This window comes from Tachysurus vachellii, chromosome 17, assembly GCF_030014155.1.
Source record: "Tachysurus vachellii isolate PV-2020 chromosome 17, HZAU_Pvac_v1, whole genome shotgun sequence".
Taxonomy (NCBI): domain Eukaryota; kingdom Metazoa; phylum Chordata; class Actinopteri; order Siluriformes; family Bagridae; genus Tachysurus; species Tachysurus vachellii.
Genome location: NC_083476.1, coordinates 10,886,186 through 10,907,040, shown reverse-complemented (window position 1 = coordinate 10,907,040; position 20,855 = coordinate 10,886,186). Strand labels below are relative to the sequence as shown.

General features: G+C 38.8%; 1 protein-coding gene across 2 annotated transcripts in view; it reads left to right on the top strand.

The window, feature by feature from the left end:
• rictorb (RPTOR independent companion of MTOR, complex 2b) overlaps window positions 1-15,581 on the top strand; it is a 32,297-nt gene extending 16,716 nt beyond the window's left edge. For both annotated transcript variants that reach the window (XM_060891747.1, XM_060891746.1), the window contains exons 12-38: window positions 100-187; window positions 313-403; window positions 1,067-1,133; window positions 1,293-1,373; window positions 1,454-1,554; window positions 2,214-2,379; window positions 2,848-2,949; window positions 3,028-3,074; window positions 3,164-3,299; window positions 3,416-3,615; window positions 4,495-4,621; window positions 4,836-5,000; window positions 5,457-5,533; window positions 5,699-5,777; window positions 6,848-6,957; window positions 7,041-7,128; window positions 7,212-7,304; window positions 7,406-7,512; window positions 7,612-7,856; window positions 8,287-9,316; window positions 11,093-11,270; window positions 11,735-11,819; window positions 11,913-12,113; window positions 13,115-13,270; window positions 13,562-13,685; window positions 14,656-14,794; window positions 14,880-15,581. In XM_060891747.1, coding sequence (XP_060747730.1) covers window positions 100-187; window positions 313-403; window positions 1,067-1,133; window positions 1,293-1,373; window positions 1,454-1,554; window positions 2,214-2,379; window positions 2,848-2,949; window positions 3,028-3,074; window positions 3,164-3,299; window positions 3,416-3,615; window positions 4,495-4,621; window positions 4,836-5,000; window positions 5,457-5,533; window positions 5,699-5,777; window positions 6,848-6,957; window positions 7,041-7,128; window positions 7,212-7,304; window positions 7,406-7,512; window positions 7,612-7,856; window positions 8,287-9,316; window positions 11,093-11,270; window positions 11,735-11,819; window positions 11,913-12,113; window positions 13,115-13,270; window positions 13,562-13,685; window positions 14,656-14,794; window positions 14,880-14,954 — 4,158 coding nt within the window. In that variant the 3' untranslated portion in view covers window positions 14,955-15,581. The remainder of the gene's footprint in view (window positions 1-99; window positions 188-312; window positions 404-1,066; window positions 1,134-1,292; window positions 1,374-1,453; window positions 1,555-2,213; window positions 2,380-2,847; window positions 2,950-3,027; window positions 3,075-3,163; window positions 3,300-3,415; window positions 3,616-4,494; window positions 4,622-4,835; window positions 5,001-5,456; window positions 5,534-5,698; window positions 5,778-6,847; window positions 6,958-7,040; window positions 7,129-7,211; window positions 7,305-7,405; window positions 7,513-7,611; window positions 7,857-8,286; window positions 9,317-11,092; window positions 11,271-11,734; window positions 11,820-11,912; window positions 12,114-13,114; window positions 13,271-13,561; window positions 13,686-14,655; window positions 14,795-14,879) is intronic.
• Window positions 15,582-20,855: the final 5,274 nt, after the last annotated feature.

Genomic DNA, 20,855 nt, shown 5'->3' with positions numbered 1-20,855 from the left:
TTAATAAACACTTAATTTAATGTTGCACAAAGGGTACTTTAATATAAACGGTTAACAAACTAATTGCTTTAAACTGCGCTCTAAATTGTCTCTCAACAGAAAGGCCTTCTTGACGTGCTGTATGACATTTTCCGACTCCCCGTTCCAGTAGTTACACAAGACTTCATCGAAGCTCTTATTAGTGTTGGTGGGTGACAATGCACTGAGGTTTACAAAACCCACATTTTGAAATACTGGTAAAAGTAAATTTGTCAGGAATAGAAGAGTTAATAGATTATAATAACATTCACATTCTTCTCTCAACCTCTGTAGATCCCAGTAGATTTCAGGACAGTTGGAGGCTGTCAGATGGCTTTGTGGCTTCAGAAGCCAAAATTATCCTGCCTCATCGGGCCCGGTCGAGGTAAGAAATAGAAAGGGGGTGGAAGTTTAAGCACAAGTCTCATGCTTTCTTCAGTGGATGATCTTACTTGGACACTGTAGTCATGGACCTGCTGCTGTAATCATAAAGACTGCTCTGCACTCATCTCAGGACAGTTTCTCATATGTTCTCACTGAACTTCCTTTCAACACTATTAGTACTGTTGATACCTTTTTTCAGATCACATCACCAACATGTTCTTGGTTAAAAATAACAATTTCTTTACATTTACAGCATTTGGCAGACACCCTTATCCAGAGAGACATAAAAAAAGTTCTTTTAAATCTCTATCGACAAATACATTAATACTGGTTCACTAGGGTACAGACTTGGGTTACCCTCAAACTAAAACTCTGTTCAGGGTTTTTTTTTAATTATTATTTATTTATTTATTTATAATTATGTTTTGTGAAAAAACATTTCAGTTCTAACACTGTCCACTGATTTTTGTTTTTGAGAGTAAAAACATGCACATATTTTAAATCATTTAATTTGTATTATTACATATAAATATAAAAAATAAAACCCCTCAGAATTTCATAATCAACTGGCAAAAAAATGATAATTATGTCTACATTTATTTAGAGTGCCTTTAAAGCACGCACACAAAAAAATCAATTGAAATAATCTGTTGTGTTTCTACAGGCCTGACCTGATGGACAACTACCTTGCACTTGTACTGTCTGCCTTCATTAATAGTGGGCTATTAGAGGTATTTTTTTCAATTTTCAGTGAGCAGTAGATAAAGGTTTTTTAAATGGAATATTAAAGTATAAGTGCTCTGAATATTTTACTCCAGAGAAGATTGTTTGACCGATAAAGATGCTTATCTATGGCAGGCACATTCATTTAAACCTATCTTTATCCACAGGGGTTGGTGGAAGTTGTCACTAGTAGTGATGACAACGTTTCAGTATGCGCTACCATACTTCTTGGAGAACTCTTGCACATGGTATCTACATTAAACAACTAATGCTGACATTCTCTGGGATTTTTATCTGAGTTAACATGTTGTGTTTCTATTTCCTGCAGGCCAATACCATCCTCCCTCACTCCCACAGCCATCATCTGCACTGCCTGCCCACTCTGATGAACATGGCAGCCTCGTTCGACATCCCTCAGGAGAAGCGGCTGTAAGTCTTCTCATAGTCATAAGCAGGCCTGCTGTCCATATGCCTTAGGCCTGGGACAAACCATTTACAAAGGCCTTTAATGAAACGTACACACGCATTCATACTATCACGTAAATGGGTATAATACTAATCACACAATCTTAATTCTATTCTCATTTTAATGTGATCTTCAATAATGACTCAGGACCTTTTTTTGTTTTGTTTTTTCCTGAGAAACTGTCTATATCTAGCCATAAAATTTTTGCAGATTTGGAAACTAAAATGCCACAGACATTTTACAAATCATGGGAAATGTTAACTTATCTGATAAAACAATACAAAGCCTGCATTTAATTTTGTATACAACACTTCCACACGTTTCATGAATCTCTTTTCCCCAATTTGCACAAGAAGCATCACATCAAGACCTTATTCAAATTTGTCTTGACAAATTCACACCAGCCCTATCAGAGATGTGTTACAGGCACATGGTTATGCTCTTTCTGATTCGTTGACGGTTTTGCAATTGACTTTCCCCATAGTGGTCTCTTTTTCACTTCTGTGTGTGAGTAAAGACAAAACCAGACTCTTAACAAATGAGTCTAATGTTTTGATGTGATGGTTGACATGCTAATTTAGGGTTTTGTACTTGTTCTCTCTCTCTCTTGATGCTGTTTAAGACGTGCAAGTGCTGCAGTGAACTACCTGAAGCGCTTCCATGACAAAAAGAAGCGAGGCCCCAAACCCTACAGCCTTTACCTGGATCACATCATCCGCAAGTCAGCTGCATCCCAGTACTGTCGAGACCAACACCTGCGGCCCCAGAAAGACATTTATGTCATTAAGGTACTGAGAGCAAAACCTCACTCAGGAAGGACATCAATTTTACACTATACCTTAACCCTTGTTATGCAATTCAGTTTGTTTTTGCTGTTTGCAATCAGGAAACACCACCAACACTTCACATATCTCTCCTCTTTCCTGACAAATCTCTGTATTGACAGAAGTTATTTACAATTTACAGTAAATGTTCAGAACACGGCTGTTAATATTCTATCACACAGAAACACTTGTGCATTTATCACAGACAAAGAAATCGCAATGTGAAAATCACTGCAGTCAGACTTTCAGGAAAAGGAAATGAATTCCCTGACATCTTTTAATTGTTAAGAAAATATAACAATATTTATGATATTGACATTTACATTTGGCAGCATTGTTTGAATACTACGTTTCAGTCCAGTATCTAAGCTGTTATTTACATTCCATTAAAAATGCTGTTTTAACTTGTCATGTGTGTTGTTTTGTTCCCAGGACACTGAGGAGGCTCTGATGATGAATCTTAGAGACAGTCAAATTCTCAATCACAAACAGAACCTAGATTGGAACTGGATTCTTATCGGTACAATACTAAAGGTCAGTAAGAGAGAAGAGGATTAAGTGACCGGGTTAGTGAGCAATAATAGGTGTGTAATTTACTGTGTTATGTTGCAGTGGCCAAATGTCAATCTGCGTAACAACAAAGATGAACAAATGCACAAGTAAGAACATATACAGTCTTCATATTTCATGTGTCTTCATACTTGCATAAAATTTATTGTATATGGTGATGATCTGGGGTTGCATTTAGGTTTGTTCGGAGGCTTCTGTTCTTCTACAAACCCAGCAGTAAGCTTTATGCCAGCCTGGAGCTGGACCACATTAAAGCCAAAAAGCTGACTGTTGTTGGCTGTCAGTTCATCGAGTTCCTGCTGGAGTCAGATGAGGTGAGCATTGTAAAGGACTTGTGTTTTCAGGCCTCATTTTATTCTTTGATGATTTGTATGCCTGCTTGTGCATGCATCGTTGCTTAATATTGATTTGTTTGTACCTCTCTCATCAGGATGGCCAGGTGTATCTTGAGGACCTGGTAAAGGACATTGTGCAGTGGCTGTCCTCGTCCTCTGGGCAAAAACCAGATCGTAGCCTACAGAGTAACGGTCTCCTCAACACACTTAGCCAGCATTACTTCCTCTTCCTCGGTACTCTCTCTGCCCACCCGAGTGGTGTCAAATTGCTGGAGAAATGCAGTGTCTTCCAGTGGTGAGTTTACAACAGTTGCTCAGGTTTGAACAAAGACTTTGGTTAGGTAGAGATTCACTTAATATTCAAGGCCCAAACAATTTCAGCTAGCTTGGAATCGCACCTGATGTTAAAGGTTAGTTTTTAAAACATGTTTTATCCTCTTGGCTCACCTGAGGCCCTGTACACATATACGCTGTACGTTATAGATGTTAACAGGAGTATAGACCAGACGGGCCTTTGCCTCCTCATGTGTGGTATTACCACTTGTGATCGTTCCTGCTAGCCATCACAATTTAGCACTTATCAAAGTCGCTTAGGTCCTTGTTCCCCTCTTCCAACACAAGAAGTAATCATCAAGAACTGACTGTTTACTTGTTGCCTCATATATCCCACCATACTATTTTAATGACAATTGTTATTTACTTCAGCTTTATTACACCCATACATGTTGAAGACAGACTATGATCTGTGCTGTGCTTCTCTTGAATCCTTGACTCTAGGGCTACAAACCACACGGAACAAATATTTTAAATATGACCCAGATGAACACCCAATATTCATTTAAGCAGCAATTCTGCCTGTCATTTACACTCATGAATTGTTCAGTTGCTCCTCTTCCTATTTCTGATAATGACATTGTACATGATAGACCCATTGCTCAGGATAGAGCTATTTAGCTGTGCTTTTTCCACTGTACGCCTTCTCTGCTGCTAAATAGTAACTAAATACATATTTTTTTGCACTTTTTTCATCGTTGTGCTTTATGAAAGAGAATTTATTTGAAAAAAGGAGAACTAAAAAATACCTTCATATATTTGTAGACAGGTGCTCAGTACTAGGTGTAGTTTGTGTTGCTTTTATTCTGCACTGATGTCCAGCTCCACATTGTCTCTGTAGCCTGCTGAACCTCTGTTCCCTGAAGAATCAGGACCATCTACTGAAACTGACTGTTTCCACACTGGACTACAGCCGAGACGGCTTGGCTCGAGTCATTCTCTCCAAAATCCTCACTGCTGCAACTGATGTAAGCCACGTGCTCAGAGAGCTGATCTTTATAGCTTTAGTATTTCTATGTCACATATCGAAAAGCCTACGTAGTGCTGAATCTACATGTGGCCCAGTGTTTTTAGCTGCTTATGTTAATTACAAAATTTTGGACTTTCTAATTGGGTACTGTCTCTCACGTGTGTCTGTCTGCGTGTGGGCAAATACTTGCTTGCCTGTGTGAACGCCTACAGAATTGCAGGCTATACGCTACCAAGCACCTGCGTGTCTTACTGCGTGCCAATGTGGAGTTCTTCAGCAACTGGGGCATTGAGCTGCTGGTCACTCAGCTCCACGACCGCAACAAGACCATCTCCATAGAGGCCCTAGACATACTGGACGAGGCCTGTGAGGACAAGGTGAGAGAGCAGATATAATAAGGATAGAGCTACAGATCCTTTTTTTGTTTTGTTTTTTGTTTCAAGACAAAAAATTTAATTATGATAAGTTAGAATGTCATGTGATTTGTATCCAATAAATGATGTTGGAGTTACTGGTGTTTGATCTTAATTGGTTAAGTCTCGCAGAAATAGTAGTTATTAGCCAGTTGCTGTGGTATAAGAGGAATAAAACTCTTGTGATTTGTGTTATAGGAAAAAAATCAGTGACAAGGTGGTGCGATTAAGCAGTTACTGTCACTGTACAAATCTACTGTAAAAGTTCCTATTAATGAGCTGGTTGCTAATGAAATAACACATACAATTGTGTGCATAAATGTAAACCTGTGATTTACAGCTGAAATACAGTCAGACATTTTGTTGGAGAAAGTTAATCAACACATTCTCACAAATTTAGTTTCTTTTTGTGTTCTACAGGCAAATCTTCATGCACTGATTCAGCTGAAGCCAGCACTGACTCACCTTGGGGACAAGGGTGTGCTCTTGCTTTTGAGGTAAGATCGGAGTTTAAAAAGTAAGACGGGACATGAAGTCATCTTCTTGCAGCAAGATTTGTTTAGATCTAAGAACATAATGTGCGAAATTTGATCTGCAATAGTTTAACTTAACATGAGTTTGCAGTTTCCTCATCATACTTGAACTGTTCTTATCTCTCCAAGGTTCTTGTCCATTCCAAAAGGTTTTTCCTACCTCAATGAGAGAGGCTACGTCAGTAAGCAGCTGGAGAAATGGCAGAAGGTGCTTCAACTCTACTGTTGCTTACACTGTCACTTACAATAATATTAAGGGACTAAATCTAACATGCGTCTGATTAGTTTAAAAATGACATGCACTTTCATTTAAGATCTGAACTTAATATAATGGTTAATATTCAAAACAAGGCCATCACATGATTTATAATAATATAATGATAAGTAAAGAATATAATCTGGGGGGGAGTGATGTAGCTTATCACAAGCTGAGACTGGAGCCACTGCTGCTTTATATTAATAGGTACAAATAGTAATAACCCTGTAGTGCCGGGAGCCTGTGACCCCATTTTAGGGATTTAAAAACTAGGCTTGTGTATAAAACTACAGCTGCTCAGTCACGGGATATACTTGAAAGAGTGCATCTCAGTTGTTAGTTTAGTCAGGGTTATGTATTACATTTCAATCTCTTCATGACTGTAAAGCCCGATTTACACAAGAAACATTAGTCACCACAAAATAGCACACTGTATGTCCCTCTGCATTTTATTCCTCTGCAAACAATTTTCTAATTCAGGTATAACTTCAAGTTGGTTTTCCTGTGGTGCAAAACTTGCTGACTGTTCCAAAGCAGCACTGGACTCTCACTTTCATGAATGTTAAATAAATAGAAGGCTTCACCTTCTCAAGAACCTTTATTAACAGCAAGTTTTTTCAAAACTTAAATAATTAGGCTTATATTGTGTGATACATACAACTTAACTGTCCCTGTGAATAAATTATTATTATAGAAAAAGAAATGGTTTAGATCACGGTAATATAAACCTTAACACAAAATAATCAACACATTTTGACCAATTAGAATCGAGAATTGTGGTATAATTAATATTATCAAAGAAAAATCCATTAGAATATTAATGCTTTACCACTAAACATTGTTATATAATGAGGCTTCTACATCTCTGGTTAAACACTTTTTTTGTGCTAGTTTAAATGCTCATTCATAATTTGCAAGAAAATAAATGTTTAATTAAGAAAATGTTCAGTTTTGTCTCGAATGAAAGAAGCCATATTGTTTGATGTTGTTTATAGTATACTGTAAATCTTTGTTCTGCTCAGGAATATAACCTCAAGTATGTGGATCTAATAGAGGAGCAGTTAAATGAGGCTCTCACTACATACCGCAAACCAGTAGACGGGGACAACTACGTACGGCGAAGCAACCAAAGGTCTGCACTTTTTCCACGTTTATTTTGCTCAGAATTTCCTCCTCAGTCTTGTTCTAAGAACTGCGGTTTAATTGGGTTTGCAGGTTGCAAAGGCCGAATGTCTATCTTCCTGTGCATTTATATGGTCAGCTTGTGCATGATAAGACAGGCTGCCATCTCCTAGAATCTCAGGTGAGAACAGTTTTCCTCATGAATTTTACCTGTGTTTATCAAATTTCTTTTTGTGTAACATTTATGTTCTCTTTTTCTGTCAGAATATCGTACCTGACCTAAGCTACACTGTGCGATCCCCAGTGCTGGACACATGGGAAGGCATCAAACAACTTAAAGCTGCTGTCTGGGCCTTGGTTAGTACAGTTCAGTTAGGGTTAGGGTAATTTAAAAAAAAAAAACGTAGTCGAGAAAGTGTTGAGAGGCTGTTGGTGTTGATCATTCCGCTTGTGTTCAGGGTAATATTGGCACGTCCAACTGGGGTCTGAACTTGCTACAAGAGGAGAATGTGATCCCAGACATTGTGGCCCTGGCCCACCACTGTGAGGTTCTCTCCATCCGGGGGTGCGTAACCAGTAAACCACGCTGATGCTGTGTGCAGTTATACAAATCCTTTGTGCCCACTTTTGAATCATGTTACACTTTGTTACCCGTCTTTTTCAGGACATGTCTGTATGTACTGGGTCTAATCTCCAAGACAAAGCAGGGCTGTGAGCTGTTGAAGATGCAGGGCTGGGATGCAGTTCGACACAGTCGTAGACAGCAGTGGCCTGTGGTGCCTGACGAGGTAGAGCAGCAGCAACCCCCACCTCCACCTACCCTACTGTCATCAGTGCCCAGCACCCTCAGCCTCAACTCTGAGTCCACCAGCTCTAGACACAACAGTGAAAGTGACTCCACCCAGCCCAGTAAGTGCTTTTCCAAGTGCTTCCTGATTATTAGGTGCAATTTTTTTTTCTTATTCCTGAAAAGTTAGGGTGATACATTTGTGGCATTATCTACCTAATCATATTTAATTAAGCCACAGAATAGTTACTCCAATAAAGGTTTTACATTAAAGTGATTACAAGAAGTAATCACTTTATTGTAAAACGCTTAGGACACAACCCTTTCAGTGGATTTATATTAGGTGGCTAATTTGCATTCAAAACTTTAAATGTTATTTACATGTCAAATGTATATATATATATATATATATATATATATATATATATATATATATCAAGCAGCCCTAATTTTCTGTCTTTTATAATATGAACTACAAGTATTGACCCTACATCTGTCAAAGTATTTTCAATTTTTGCTGTAGTGTTCTGATGCATGGTTTCTCCTTTCCAGGCATGTACATCCTGGATGATGATAAAGATGGCTCTGAGTTGTCTGAGGAGCAGCCACTGTACATCAGATCCAAGCTGCTAAAGGACCGCAGCCCCTTCACAATCCTGGCATCCAGCCGCTTTGTACGCAACCGTTTCCTCATCTCTCTCTCTGGAAAGAAGCCGCGCAGCACTAGTGACCCTAAAGGCAGCAGCAGCAGCAGCAGCAGTCATAAGCTGATTGGTGAGCAAAAGCTGGGAGGCCTGAGGAGAAATCGCACAGTCACAGAACCCTCTGTGTACTCCCCAGGTCAGGGAGATGTGTTCAGCCCGGTGTTTCCTGATCTGTCCAAGAGCCCGTCAGTCACCCTGGAGACTTCATTCATAGGGAGTAAAGGGGACGAGCATCAGGATGGCAATGGGGAGAGCGATTCACGTCTGCCACGCGTAACCGAGCGCAACATGGCAGGTGGAGACATGCAGCGTGAACAGACCAGTCGTGAGAGGCTGGCAGGTGATGGACCTACCTCTGGAGGCGGGGCTCAGTTCAAGAGCCGAAGCCAAAGCTTCAACACGGACACGACGACTAGCGGAATCAGCTCTATGAGCTCGAGCCCGTCCAGAGAGACAGCAGTGGGCGCCACAGACCCGTCTGCTATAGACACAGATTGCGTCAGTCTCAGCACAGTCGTCAGCGCACAGACCATCCGGACCCTCCACTCCCTTACCCCCCAGTCCAATCACCTCCCCCTTTCCAAATCCAACTCGGTGCTTCTAGCGCCACCAGGCTCATCTCACACACTGCCACGAAGGGCGCAATCTCTCAAATCGCCCTCTGTCACCACCATCACTAGCCTGACGGACTGCAGCTTTATGTACACAAGCCCCAGGGACGCACTAGGCTATGCCACACTCAAGCGGCTTCAGCAGCAGCGCATCCACCCATCCCTCTCCCACAGTGAGGCGCTGGCTTCCCCTGCCAAGGATGTGCTCTTCACTGACACCATCACTATGAAAGCTGGCAGCCTGGACTCCAGGCTCACGCCAAGAAGGTCTGAATGTCTCTACATGCACAATTGTTTTCAGCTGTACTGTATAACCCTTTGTGATGTTTTTGCTCCATTTATCACTTAAGCAATTTGGAATTTTTTTATTTATACTTAAACTGATTTTATGAATTTTCAAATTTGAAATGGTCACTAAACCAAAATATTTACTTTAAAAGCACTAAGTTGTACATATCAGCAGAATGAACATGCATATAACAACAGAAAGGCTCATATCTAATATAGCCTTGAACAAATTATTGTATAAGCTCTCATTATTTAAATACTAATGTTAATATTTGTTGATTTATTGTAGCTATAAAGCTTTTTTCCTATTTCCACAAACGGAGCACATCGTGTCCAGTTTGAAATATAGACCTACATTTTTTTGGCATTCTAGCAGTTTTAAATATGTCCAGTCAAGCATTCAAACTGGCTAAGAACTCGGTGATAAATGTAATATTAATGAGGAAACATATAATTTGGGGAAAAGGGAAAATGGGGTTGACAAAACTGTAACAAAATTTGAGAACCACTTGTACTTGCACGTTTTTTTGCAATTTATATATATTACATTCTACATATTTAACTCCAATTATCTTCCTCAAAAATTGCTTCCCAGTTTTTTAAAGTGTCAGGTCACTAACTAGGCTTTTAAGTGTGCTGATCTTTGTCTGAGGCACAGCCAAAAGGTCTCTGCTTCCTGATGTTGAACGTTATAGGAAAATAATCGCCTTTGGGTTGTAAAAAAAATAACAGTAGCTTAGCATCAGGCTGCACCTCACTGACTGTTGTTATTTTTCCTATAACACCATTTCCTGTTATGTGTTATTCGTAACCTCCAGCTTTTTTTATCCAGTTGTGGTTTTGATCATTTTTTGAGTTTTATGATGTGCTGCTGTTAGAGCCAATACAAACCCTTCACTTTAAAAGCAGTCTTAGCATAAAAAAAGGATTAATTCTGTCTAAAAATATTTGGAGCATAATTTATTTGAAGAAAATAAGCATAAATGCCAGACATGCAAAAATTCTTGCCCAGACTAAATAAACCATGCTCTATACTAAAAGCCTAAAATTTTCCTTCAAATGAGGAGTTTACTTTTCCCTGATGTAAGCCCCTTTGGGACTCCACTTTGAATATAACGTGCACTGTTTCTGATGGTCCCTCTCAGGTATAAAAAACGCTTCAGCTGCCTGGGCTCAGCCTCAGGTGGGCGCCGTCGCCGATCTCTCCTACCGCGGCGTATGGATCACCCTGGGAGCTGGCAGCTCTCGTTCGTTTGGAAAGACCGGTTCTGTCCTTTTAATTTATTTAAAGGGGGATAATTTTCTCCTTTGCCTCTGTGCAACCCTAAAACCTACTTTATCAAAAGTGCTTGGACCCCTTTGATTTATCATCCCTATTTGTGCACTCTTAATGCTTTCTCAATCCTGCCGGCAAGGCAATTTGTCCCTCCTGATAAATCTACTGAGCTAGTATAGAAGAACAATTAAGCAGAACCTTACCCTGTGTGCTTTAGACACTCCTGCAGATTATGTAGCTCACATTGTCAAAGTTACCCGCTCCCCCCTTTATATCCTGACTGAATGCGTGGCATGTGCCAACTTTTAACAGCCCAGTGAATGTTTAGCAGTTGTAGTAGTCTCCTGAGTAAGCTATTACCAATGTAATAAAACTATCCAAAATAAGTTGTGGGAATCAGGCATTGATCCATATCAATCACTTCTCTCTACTCTTAATGTTTCTGTCCTAGCACTGACTGGGTTCCTCTGTGTTCACAGGTTCCTGAAGGCTCTGAGTTTTGCATCTTTAGATAAGGAGGATCTTCTGAGCCCCATCAGTCAGACGACACTGCAGCGCTCATCCTCTGTGCGCTCCATGGTGTCCAGCGCCACCTACGGCAGTTCGGATGACTACATTGGCCTTGCTTTACCTGTGGACATCAACAACATGTTCCAGGTAGTCTGCCTTTTTCTTATGCTCATTTTAAGCAGGACAGCAAGGATCATTGTAAGCAGGACAGCAAGATACCGGTTAAAATGAGTAAAATGATCATGTTTAGTCAGTACTGTTAAAAACTTTGTTTACCCTTAGCACAAAATGGAGAACACAAGGGCTTGCTGTTAGTCACCTCATTTTTTTTTTTTTTTATAACAGCATATCCTTAATTTGTGTTCCACAGTAGTTTCAGTGATTAAACATTTTATTTATTAAAGAAAGACACATTATACCTTTTATGTTATAATAGTGCTAGGCAAATTTATTACATAATTCAAATTAATATTTAATGCAATTTTCAGAATACTCTGTTATGGGTGCTATATTATTTAACTCTTTGTTATGATACAATGCATCATATAGCTTATATAGCTTATCATACATTGTCATGAAGGTCACCTGATAATTTGTTTCTGTTTTAATAGATAAAAGAGACACCATATTTCCAGAAGAGGACTAGCCCACCTTCAGAGGACAGATCTGCAAAGTTCTTCTCCGGAGATTCTGATGGTAAAAACTCGTCTGCTGCTGCTGAACTCTGAACACATCACATTAATCCTACACAGATGTCACATATGTGCACCATTTTCTGTTTACCGCTAGGTTCTGATGGCTCACGGCACGGTGTACTGAAGTCTCAGCTCAGCATTACGGAGTTGATGGCCGTGAGCCGAGCAGATCAGCAGCAGCTGTTGGGCTCTGAGGAGACAGGTCTGCAGGAGCACACAGAGGAGAACTGCCTGTACTGTGTAGGCTGCAAAGTGCTGGGCTGCAACACACACACAGCCACACAAAGCCGTCCAGGTGAGCCACAGAGTCTACTTAGGATCATTGCTAATGCCTTTCAAGAACTCGTAATTGGGTCCCCAATTGTCTACAAAGTAAATTAATCTGCGCATGTGTTTTAAACAGTGACAGCATTAGTTTCCACAGCACGTGTGTACCATGAGTGACAGGGGAGCGTTGTGGGGAACGTTGTGGGACACGTGTCAAATCACGTGTCAAGAAGAATTTGTCATATCCATGTGTAGACCACGCAGTACACAGTGAAATGAAACAATTTCTGTCCAGGACCATGGTGCTACATAAAACGACATAAAACTACATAAGACAACAAACACCAAGCTAAGGACTTAAGTCCTAGCCACATAAAGTGCAACTTGTGCAACCTAGTGCAAGACAAAAGACAGTGCAATCAGACATAAAATACAAGACAAATACACAAAAAATACAAAATAGCGCTGACCAGTGTGCATACTGTATAATATAAAGTACATTGTGCAAGTAGAGCAATTGTAAGCATACCAGACTGCTGCTTCTACATAAGTTTGAATGAGGTATCTGTTGCACCTCCTCTCTGTATGCTGACTAGTCGTTTTGAGACCCTCCATGGTCGAGACCCACCACAGCAAACATGTTCAGTGTGAAAACCATCTAAATTATCTGGATTAAGTGATTGATGCTGATAAGAATGGTACAGAACCCTGATGAAGCCACAAAAAGATTGAGTTTATTATGGCAATCAGACACATATTTGCAGTCACTATATAATAGCAAATTAGGACTTTGTTCCTTTCTTTCATTCTGTGTTCTTGAGCTTATAAAACTAAATACACATTGTCTGCAGGGACAAATACAATCTTTTTGGCGTTCACTTCTTGAAGAGAATTCGGATGTTTTGTTGAAACATGCTACTGTATTTTGCAAGACGATGTAGTTATCATTGCTGGAGCACATGCTTTTTCATTTACAGCCATAATACAAACATAGGCCTTATTTTGTGTCTGTATTCTCTTATTTCCCAGACTTTGCTGATGCTCCATACTCGGAGTGGTGTAGTCAGCCTGCGCACAACCACCTTGAGGTCATGCCCCATTCGAAATTCTCTGGAGTGTCAGGGTGTAGCGATGCTGTGTCCCAAGGCTCTGCTGGGAGCACCCGTAGCACAGAGCTGGTTCTAGGTACGCCTGAGACAGCTGATGGTATTTAGAGCCATGGCTTCACTTTTTACCTGACTTAGAACAATTAAGATGTACTCAGGTGAGGCCTCCCTGCCTGAGAGCCTGGAGATGTGTTTTATTTAAAAAAAAAAAAAAGTATTATCCCTGCCTTTTTTTTTGCATAATTTTCTTCTGCATATTTCCAGAAGGGGACTTTGTGTAAATTGCTGGGACTTTCTGAGGCTGTATCTCTGTAGGAGCTTTTGCTAAACTTATTTAATCAATTATGACTTGGCCGTGGCTTGCTTTTAGGAGTTAAGACCATTCCAGAAGACGCTCCAGCCTGCAGAGTTCTGCTGAGGAAAGAGGTGCTGCGGCTGGTCATCAACCTCAGCTCATCAGTAGGAACCAAAGGCCATGAGACAGGACTGCTCACGTAAGGAGATGCTCTAACTGTTTCTGAACAATACTGTCCTGTCTTCTGTCTTCTATCATCTTGTACTTATCCTGCAGCCATTTAAAATCCCTAATAAATAATGAAAGCAAATAATCGGCAGTGAACATTGTGGCTGCCTAAATCAACATGGCTGCCTAAATCAACATGGCTGCCTAAATCACTAGCTCACTTTAGACTTCACTTCATTATGTAGTTTCAAAAAAGATTTATCTGTGTGGTTTCCTTACCCCATATAACTGGTTATATTTTATACCTCTAAAAAATTGTAATCATTTTATACACTCACCATCCACTTTATTAGGAACACCTGCACATTCATGCCTAATGTCGTAGCAGTGCAGTGCAGATATCATGCAGATCCAGTTCAGGAGCTTTTAGATTATTTTCACCTTGAGAAAATGTGACCTCTGTTGCATGAATGTTGGATCTAGATGGACTGGTTTGAGATCACATTTTAAAAGATTGCGATTTTTCATGTGAACTTTATAAAGCTCCTGATGTGTATATGCAAAATAGTTTCATTGTGCTGTTGCCACATGACTGACAGATTAGATAACTAAAGGAATAGGAAGGTGTATGGCTGTTTGTGATAAAGTGAATGGTGAGTCTATATTTAATTGAGAGTAGTATTTGTAAAAGCAATAAACCATAGCAGTAAACTATACTATCGGGAGAGATTTTACCCTCAAACATGTTTCAGCAAGTAAAATCTGACAAACAGCATTGTAAATATTTCCTTCTGCAGTGGAGCATTAGGTGACTGTTACTACAAACATTTTCCATAGCATTAAATATTTAGTTTGAAAAGTGTAAATAGTGTTACTCAGACGAGTGTGTGATAATTTGGATTATTGGACTAAGAACATTCAAAGTTTGTAGGAATTATTTGTGCATGACTGACTAAAGCTCTTTTTTTTTTTATCCCTTATCTGATTAAATGCTTCTGTAGGATCAAGGAAAAGTTTCCTTATGCGTTTGATGACATCTGCTTATACTCGGAAGTGTCCCACCTTCTGGCTCACTGCATGTTCAGACTCACCTCTCGACGCTTTATCCAGGAGCTGTTCCAAGACGTACAGTTTATTCCGGTAAACTTTTTTACTTGAAGCTGTTTATTTCTTAGTCACACATCAGTCTGTGCATATTTTTCACTTCATTGTTTCTGCCCTGCAGCTTTACGAGGAAGCCGAAAGCATTTTGTCAATGCCATCGAAAGGTGTCACTGTAAACTCATCACCAGAGTCCTGATATTGTAAAGCCTGTGCTTGCTGTTACCCCATGCACTCTTCTCCACCCAGACCTCCTCATTCATTTTCGCCTGGCCTGGCTGAGACTTTATGGAAGATGGAGGCAATAAGAGGTAACGAGGGAATAATGGAGCAGGTGGAGAGAAGAAACAAAAAAAAAAGCTAGGAGGCTGAAACAGCATCTGAAGAGGCATTTGTAAAATGTGTCTGTGGAGGAAAAAGAATCGGTACTGCGCATTATTGAAAGGATCAAAGGAAACATACTGCCTGGGGAAAAACAGCCTGAATCAAGACAGACAACTGTTTGAACTTTGACAGTTGGAGTTGCAACCAAAATACAGCTTTTGACTGACAGTTATGTGTATAAAAGCACTGACACTGTGGTGACAGTAAGAAAACAAAAATCCACTGAAAGCTGTATAAGCTGATGCTGATAGATTTTTTTTAATTTCTGTCTCAGTTCCGCACATGAACGCATTCGGATATGGACTGAAATAACAAACATGTTTGCTCTTCTTCCCTCTGGATCCCTCAAGTTTTGATTTTAACACTACAAGATTGTGGTTTGTATCACTAACTTAATCCATGTATATAAAGAAATACGCAGCGAGCCTGTAATTGAATTATTCATCAGAAGAAAGCCTCAGTTTTTGATCCACACCCACACTCCTACATATGAGACAATCATCAGTTAAAGACCCAGCCATCTGTATGGCAGTAACCACATTATCATTTCTACTACATGGCTTTAACTGTTATAAGGCACTGAATTATGACTCGTATTTAAGCTTAAACATGCTCATCTCACCCACAGTCTGTATGCTTTTGGGATAATTGGGTTAAAATTAGTCATTAGTAATCTTTAATTACTGAACAAGATATGAAACTCATTGAAATAGTGCAGCTTTATTTTCCCTATGTATTTTTTCCCGGTAAGGCTGTTTCTTTTCACCTATTTCATTCATTCACTAGACACGAGTTCTGCTTTCATTGGCTAGTTTACAGATATACTTCTCATGTAGGTGTCACTGTAGGTGTTCAGATACCGATGAATTCCACAACCAAAATCTCCATCAGTGTTTTAGTCAGAAACATACCCTGGTGAAGGCATTGTTGGATATACTGAAGTGTGATGAGACAGAAGCAGAGTAACTGTTACCACCAGTAACAAGAATGACACGGGGGGGGGAAGTCTATTCCACAGCATATATTTTTAAAAATAGAAGAATGACTCGTACTGTGATTTATCTATGAAATATTAGAATGGAAATTGTCCTGTTCTAACCTCTGCTCCAAAAACTCTCATGCCATTAAACATCAAGTTGCAGCTTTAACTTTGGCTTATAAACCCGTGAAACTCCTATAAACCTCCTAGGTCCTATAAACCTAAAAACTCCTAACACGAACATCTTACAGAAAAAAGTCAACATTTCAATGATTGTTCACGTTTTAATTAATAACATTCATGCATTTGTGATCATGCATTTTATACCCATGCAATTATTCTATGCAAGTTTTATTTTCAGCTGCTGTTCTTGAAGATTTATCAACACAATCAGACCAATCAGTTGAAAAAAAATTTATCAGGGCTGTGGTATAAAGGATCAATAACACACAAAAAAAGAGCTTTAGTCTCTAATCTGAACACCTACAAGGCCAACAAGGTAGGAGTGTGTAATAAAGTGGCACAGTGTAATATAGCTAAAAGTTTTAACGTGTTTGAGTTTACTGCTGTACCAAGTCTCCTCACAAAAGCGCTGCATATATACTAACTGCATACGTAATATCGTTTGACAGTTTGCTACATAATAAATCCTGTACATATATCAGCTGTCAGACTACTGCATTTCCAACTGTACTATTCCAAATTTATTGGAATTATTATAAATGTCAGCAATAACATCATTAGTAAAGGTACAGATGGTAGTCTGTGTCCAGAGTCTAAATAAGGGTGAAGTCGAGACTGTTGGTTTGTTTGCTTTTTAGTTTGGCTTCAAACTGCACAGAATTCGCAAATAAAAATGTTCCCTGAGGTGAGTGTTGGGCTGAAGACTTCCAGTGAATCTCTAATTCATTGGTAATAAATATGCAAATTTACTTTTACATAAACATACTTTTACAAAGTACACAAAGATCTCACAAGCCAGTGTAAAATAGACAATTGGGTGATTTTCTAAATACTTTGCTCACATCCACTGTTTTTTTTTTTTTTGTTTTCTTCCTCTTTGACAAATCAAATCTATCGAGCAGGTTTAATTTTTTTGTGGCTCTGAACATATCAGAGGAACATTCTAATGCTGTTTCCAGTCACTAGCTCTGAATCAAACTGCTAACTGAGCCACCGATTTGTTTTAAGAGGTTCTGGTTCTGTTTCTAGTGGAGGCTTGGTCACAGTAAACTTACAACACAGTACAGCAGCAGTTATTGTTTTTAAACTTCCAAGTTTCACTTCAGGGCTTATCATGGAACTGCTGAGTTTGTGGAATTTTTGTCCACTGTCATCAAAAGTAGTCAATAAGAAGTGCTTGTTTGCATCTCAGCGATGAGGTTAATGTAGCTAATGGAAGTCCACTCGCTACTCAGTCCCTAATTACGATTGAAAGATAAACAGGAAATGCAATCGAATTTGTATTCTGATTAACTAATGCACAGCAGAGAGAAGTGTATGCATGCCCATTTTTCTTCATTCCCTGTCCGATTAACCCTCCAATTACCCAACAGTTCAAAAGCAACTTGCTCTTGCCAAGCTCTACTCTTTGCCAAAGGTATAAAAAGGTCTGGTACATTTCTATTAATGAACTTTAGTAGTCAGAAAAGTTAGACTATTCTGATAAGCACCTTCACTCTGGGGCATGTTTCCTTTTCTGGCAGCTGCAAGGCAGTTCGTCAAGTTTTTGTGTGTCCTTCAACGTGGAGTTTTTGTATATGAAAGGGTTCTAAGGAAGTTTAAACTCTTAACCAGATTTATCTGAGTGTTGGAGAAATAAGGTATAATTTGAGATGATGATGATGATGATGATGATGCTTCCCTTACATCTGAACAATTTTCTTAAAGTTTCTTTGGCTTTAAGGGGATAGTTTGACAAACATAGTGGATGAGCCATGAGACATGTTTGGCCTGATGATTTACTTAAGTATGAGACATGGATGGAATATGCAATATACACATTCAAAACAGAACAGACTTTGAGGCACAGGGCTTAGGGAACATATTTATACCAGACTGCAAAGTTGTCCAAGAACTGTTAAGCATAAATGTTGTGTTCAGCTACACTGTGAAGAGTTGTTCATACTTACTTGGTGCAGTAAGACTGCTTTCACGCTTGGCATGCATTAGTTTCTGTCACGTTTTTTTTTTTTTTTTTGTTTGTTTGTTTACTTGTAATCCTATGGGAATGTGGCTGCCTCCAGATTCCAGACAATGTCACGTGACTTTTGTTATCGGTATGGATTTGGGAAGTAAGCAAGAAAAACAAACATGGAGAACAACACGCTGATGAAAATAAGCATTATTAGTGAGTGAATATGAGAATTATGACATGCTGGATCACATTTTTTAACTAAATATAACAGCATGTATATGTTTGGGACATTCAACAGTATGTGATATGTCACTGTGTTGCATGCAGCCAAGTTACATGACTTGCTCCAATTCATTTTATTTTCTGCCTCTAAAGCTACAGAAGCAAACAACCTTCTCATCGCCAGCCTTCCACTAATCTAAACTGCATTACTGTTGTTAATACCATAAATCAGATCTGGAGAGCAAGCATGGCCTAATGAGCGAGTACTTGCTGGGGCTCTGAGTGTTGTGTGGTTCCAGTATATTATGTGAGTTTCCATACAAGCCACAAAAGGCCCTCGGGCTAGCGTAAAAGCAGTCAGTCCATTTGAGTCCTAAACAGCACATCACTGACAAAAGTGGCTGTGGTTTGACAGCTGATATTTACACAAACTATTTTTGCAAAGTGTAAAGAGGCAAAAGTCAGACAATATTGACGTATAACAGATATTGATCTGTTTTATTTCCATTTTTATTTTTTTAATATTCCTTTAAAGCAGGTCCACAGCATTTGTCCTGGCCATTACATGAGCATGACGCAATAAATAAACCTACTCACGATGAAGCCCCATCTATGCCTTTTCTCAGTCTAATCTTTAAGCCTTTCATCAGATAAAGGTTTTATCCGGGATAAGCAGTTATCTGTAAAGATAAGTTTGAAGTATAGAGATCTCATTTTATTCAATGTGCCTGTTGATTCCAAATAAATGATTTTGGTGTCATAATCGGTTTTATTGAGACAGAGTGGTGGATTTGTTGCTTTTTCTTGGCTGGACCAGTCATGCTATCTAGGCAGCTTTAATTATTTTGCCTTATACGTATTTTTTGTATTAGCTTTAGACTTAATGAAAATGTCACAGTTTTTTTTTTTTTTATTATTATTTATTTATTATAGATCCTACTAAATCAGCATCTTGATCTGCCTTGGCTTTTTTTTGCAAACACAAGGTTTTATTATTATTGTTATTATTATTGTGATTATTATTATTATTGTTATTGGGTTCAGTTCTTTTAAGAAAGCATTGTAAAGACATTATGGCTCTAAAATGACTGACTATCATCATCCCATACTTGTGTGGTTTTGAAAAGCAAATCAATTTTTTTCTTTCTTTCTTTTTTTAAGTACATGTATGTGACAACCCTCCCATCAACACACACCTCCTCCTCCTCCCCCAACGTATATAGGCTAATATGAGAGACAAACTTGAAATAAGCGAGGCTGTTTAATAGAGGCATGTTAGGGATCGGGTCACAATGCTGATTTTCTCTGTTAATCTCAGAATTGTGTTTAATTTATTAACACGCTACCACTTATCGACTTTGTTCATGCATCATCAGTGTTTGTTCCATCTTGCCATTTGATCAGTAACACTGATTATTTCATTGCATGAGTCATTTTTGAAGCATGAACAGCACTTGTGGTTTCAGTGGCACTAAAAAACAATGTACTAGATGCAAGTGAATATTTTGCTCTTTCTGTGACTCGTTTGTTCTTTTTTCCCTGTAACTGCATTTTTTTGTTTTCATTTCAAAACAGGTGTTCTCATCACCATTCACAGCGAATAGTTGGAACTGTTTTATCTGTATATCTGTGCCATGTTTTTTTAAAAACCTTCCCTACTTTAATTTTTTGTTCTTATGAAGTGCGCTCATGAGTTTGCAGAGCACTGTATTAAATTTATTAAGAACTATTTAATATTGAAAATGCAGAAATGGATGCAAAAAAAGTGTTATTTATATTTTTTCTTGCTAAAAAAAACATGTCTCAGAAACGTACATTGTACATACTTGTAATGTTTTCTTTTCCATAATTGTGGTCTCCCTTGTACAGTTCATTGTTTGTTTTATGAATTAGAAATGAGCCTTGAAAAACAACGGGCTGCTATTTTTTTAATGTATATGTACATATACATAAGTACACAAATAGTGTTAACTATGATGAAAAGTTTTGTTTAGATTTAGTGTGTTCCAAGTTTAGTGCTAATGTAACAAGTTAAAACTGACAATCTAGTGAGGTATATTTCAGCTTCTTGCTGTATCACCAAATTACATGGAAGAGATTATGGGCGGGTGCATACTTACACAACACACTGTGATGAAATCACAAGTTGGAGAAGTTTTTTCTTAAAAATTAATTACTTTTGTAGGCGATAAACTGGACGATGATTTAAAATTGACATGTTGAGATAAACGCTGTTAAATGAACACAAGCTTTATTGGTAAGTAAAGTGTTTTTGTTTGTTTTTACAATGACCTTATAAGGTGGCCTGTGGTTGTGAAATGTGTTTGATAAAACAGGCTCTGTTTAAACACACACAGGGAGTGTATTATTTTTTCAGG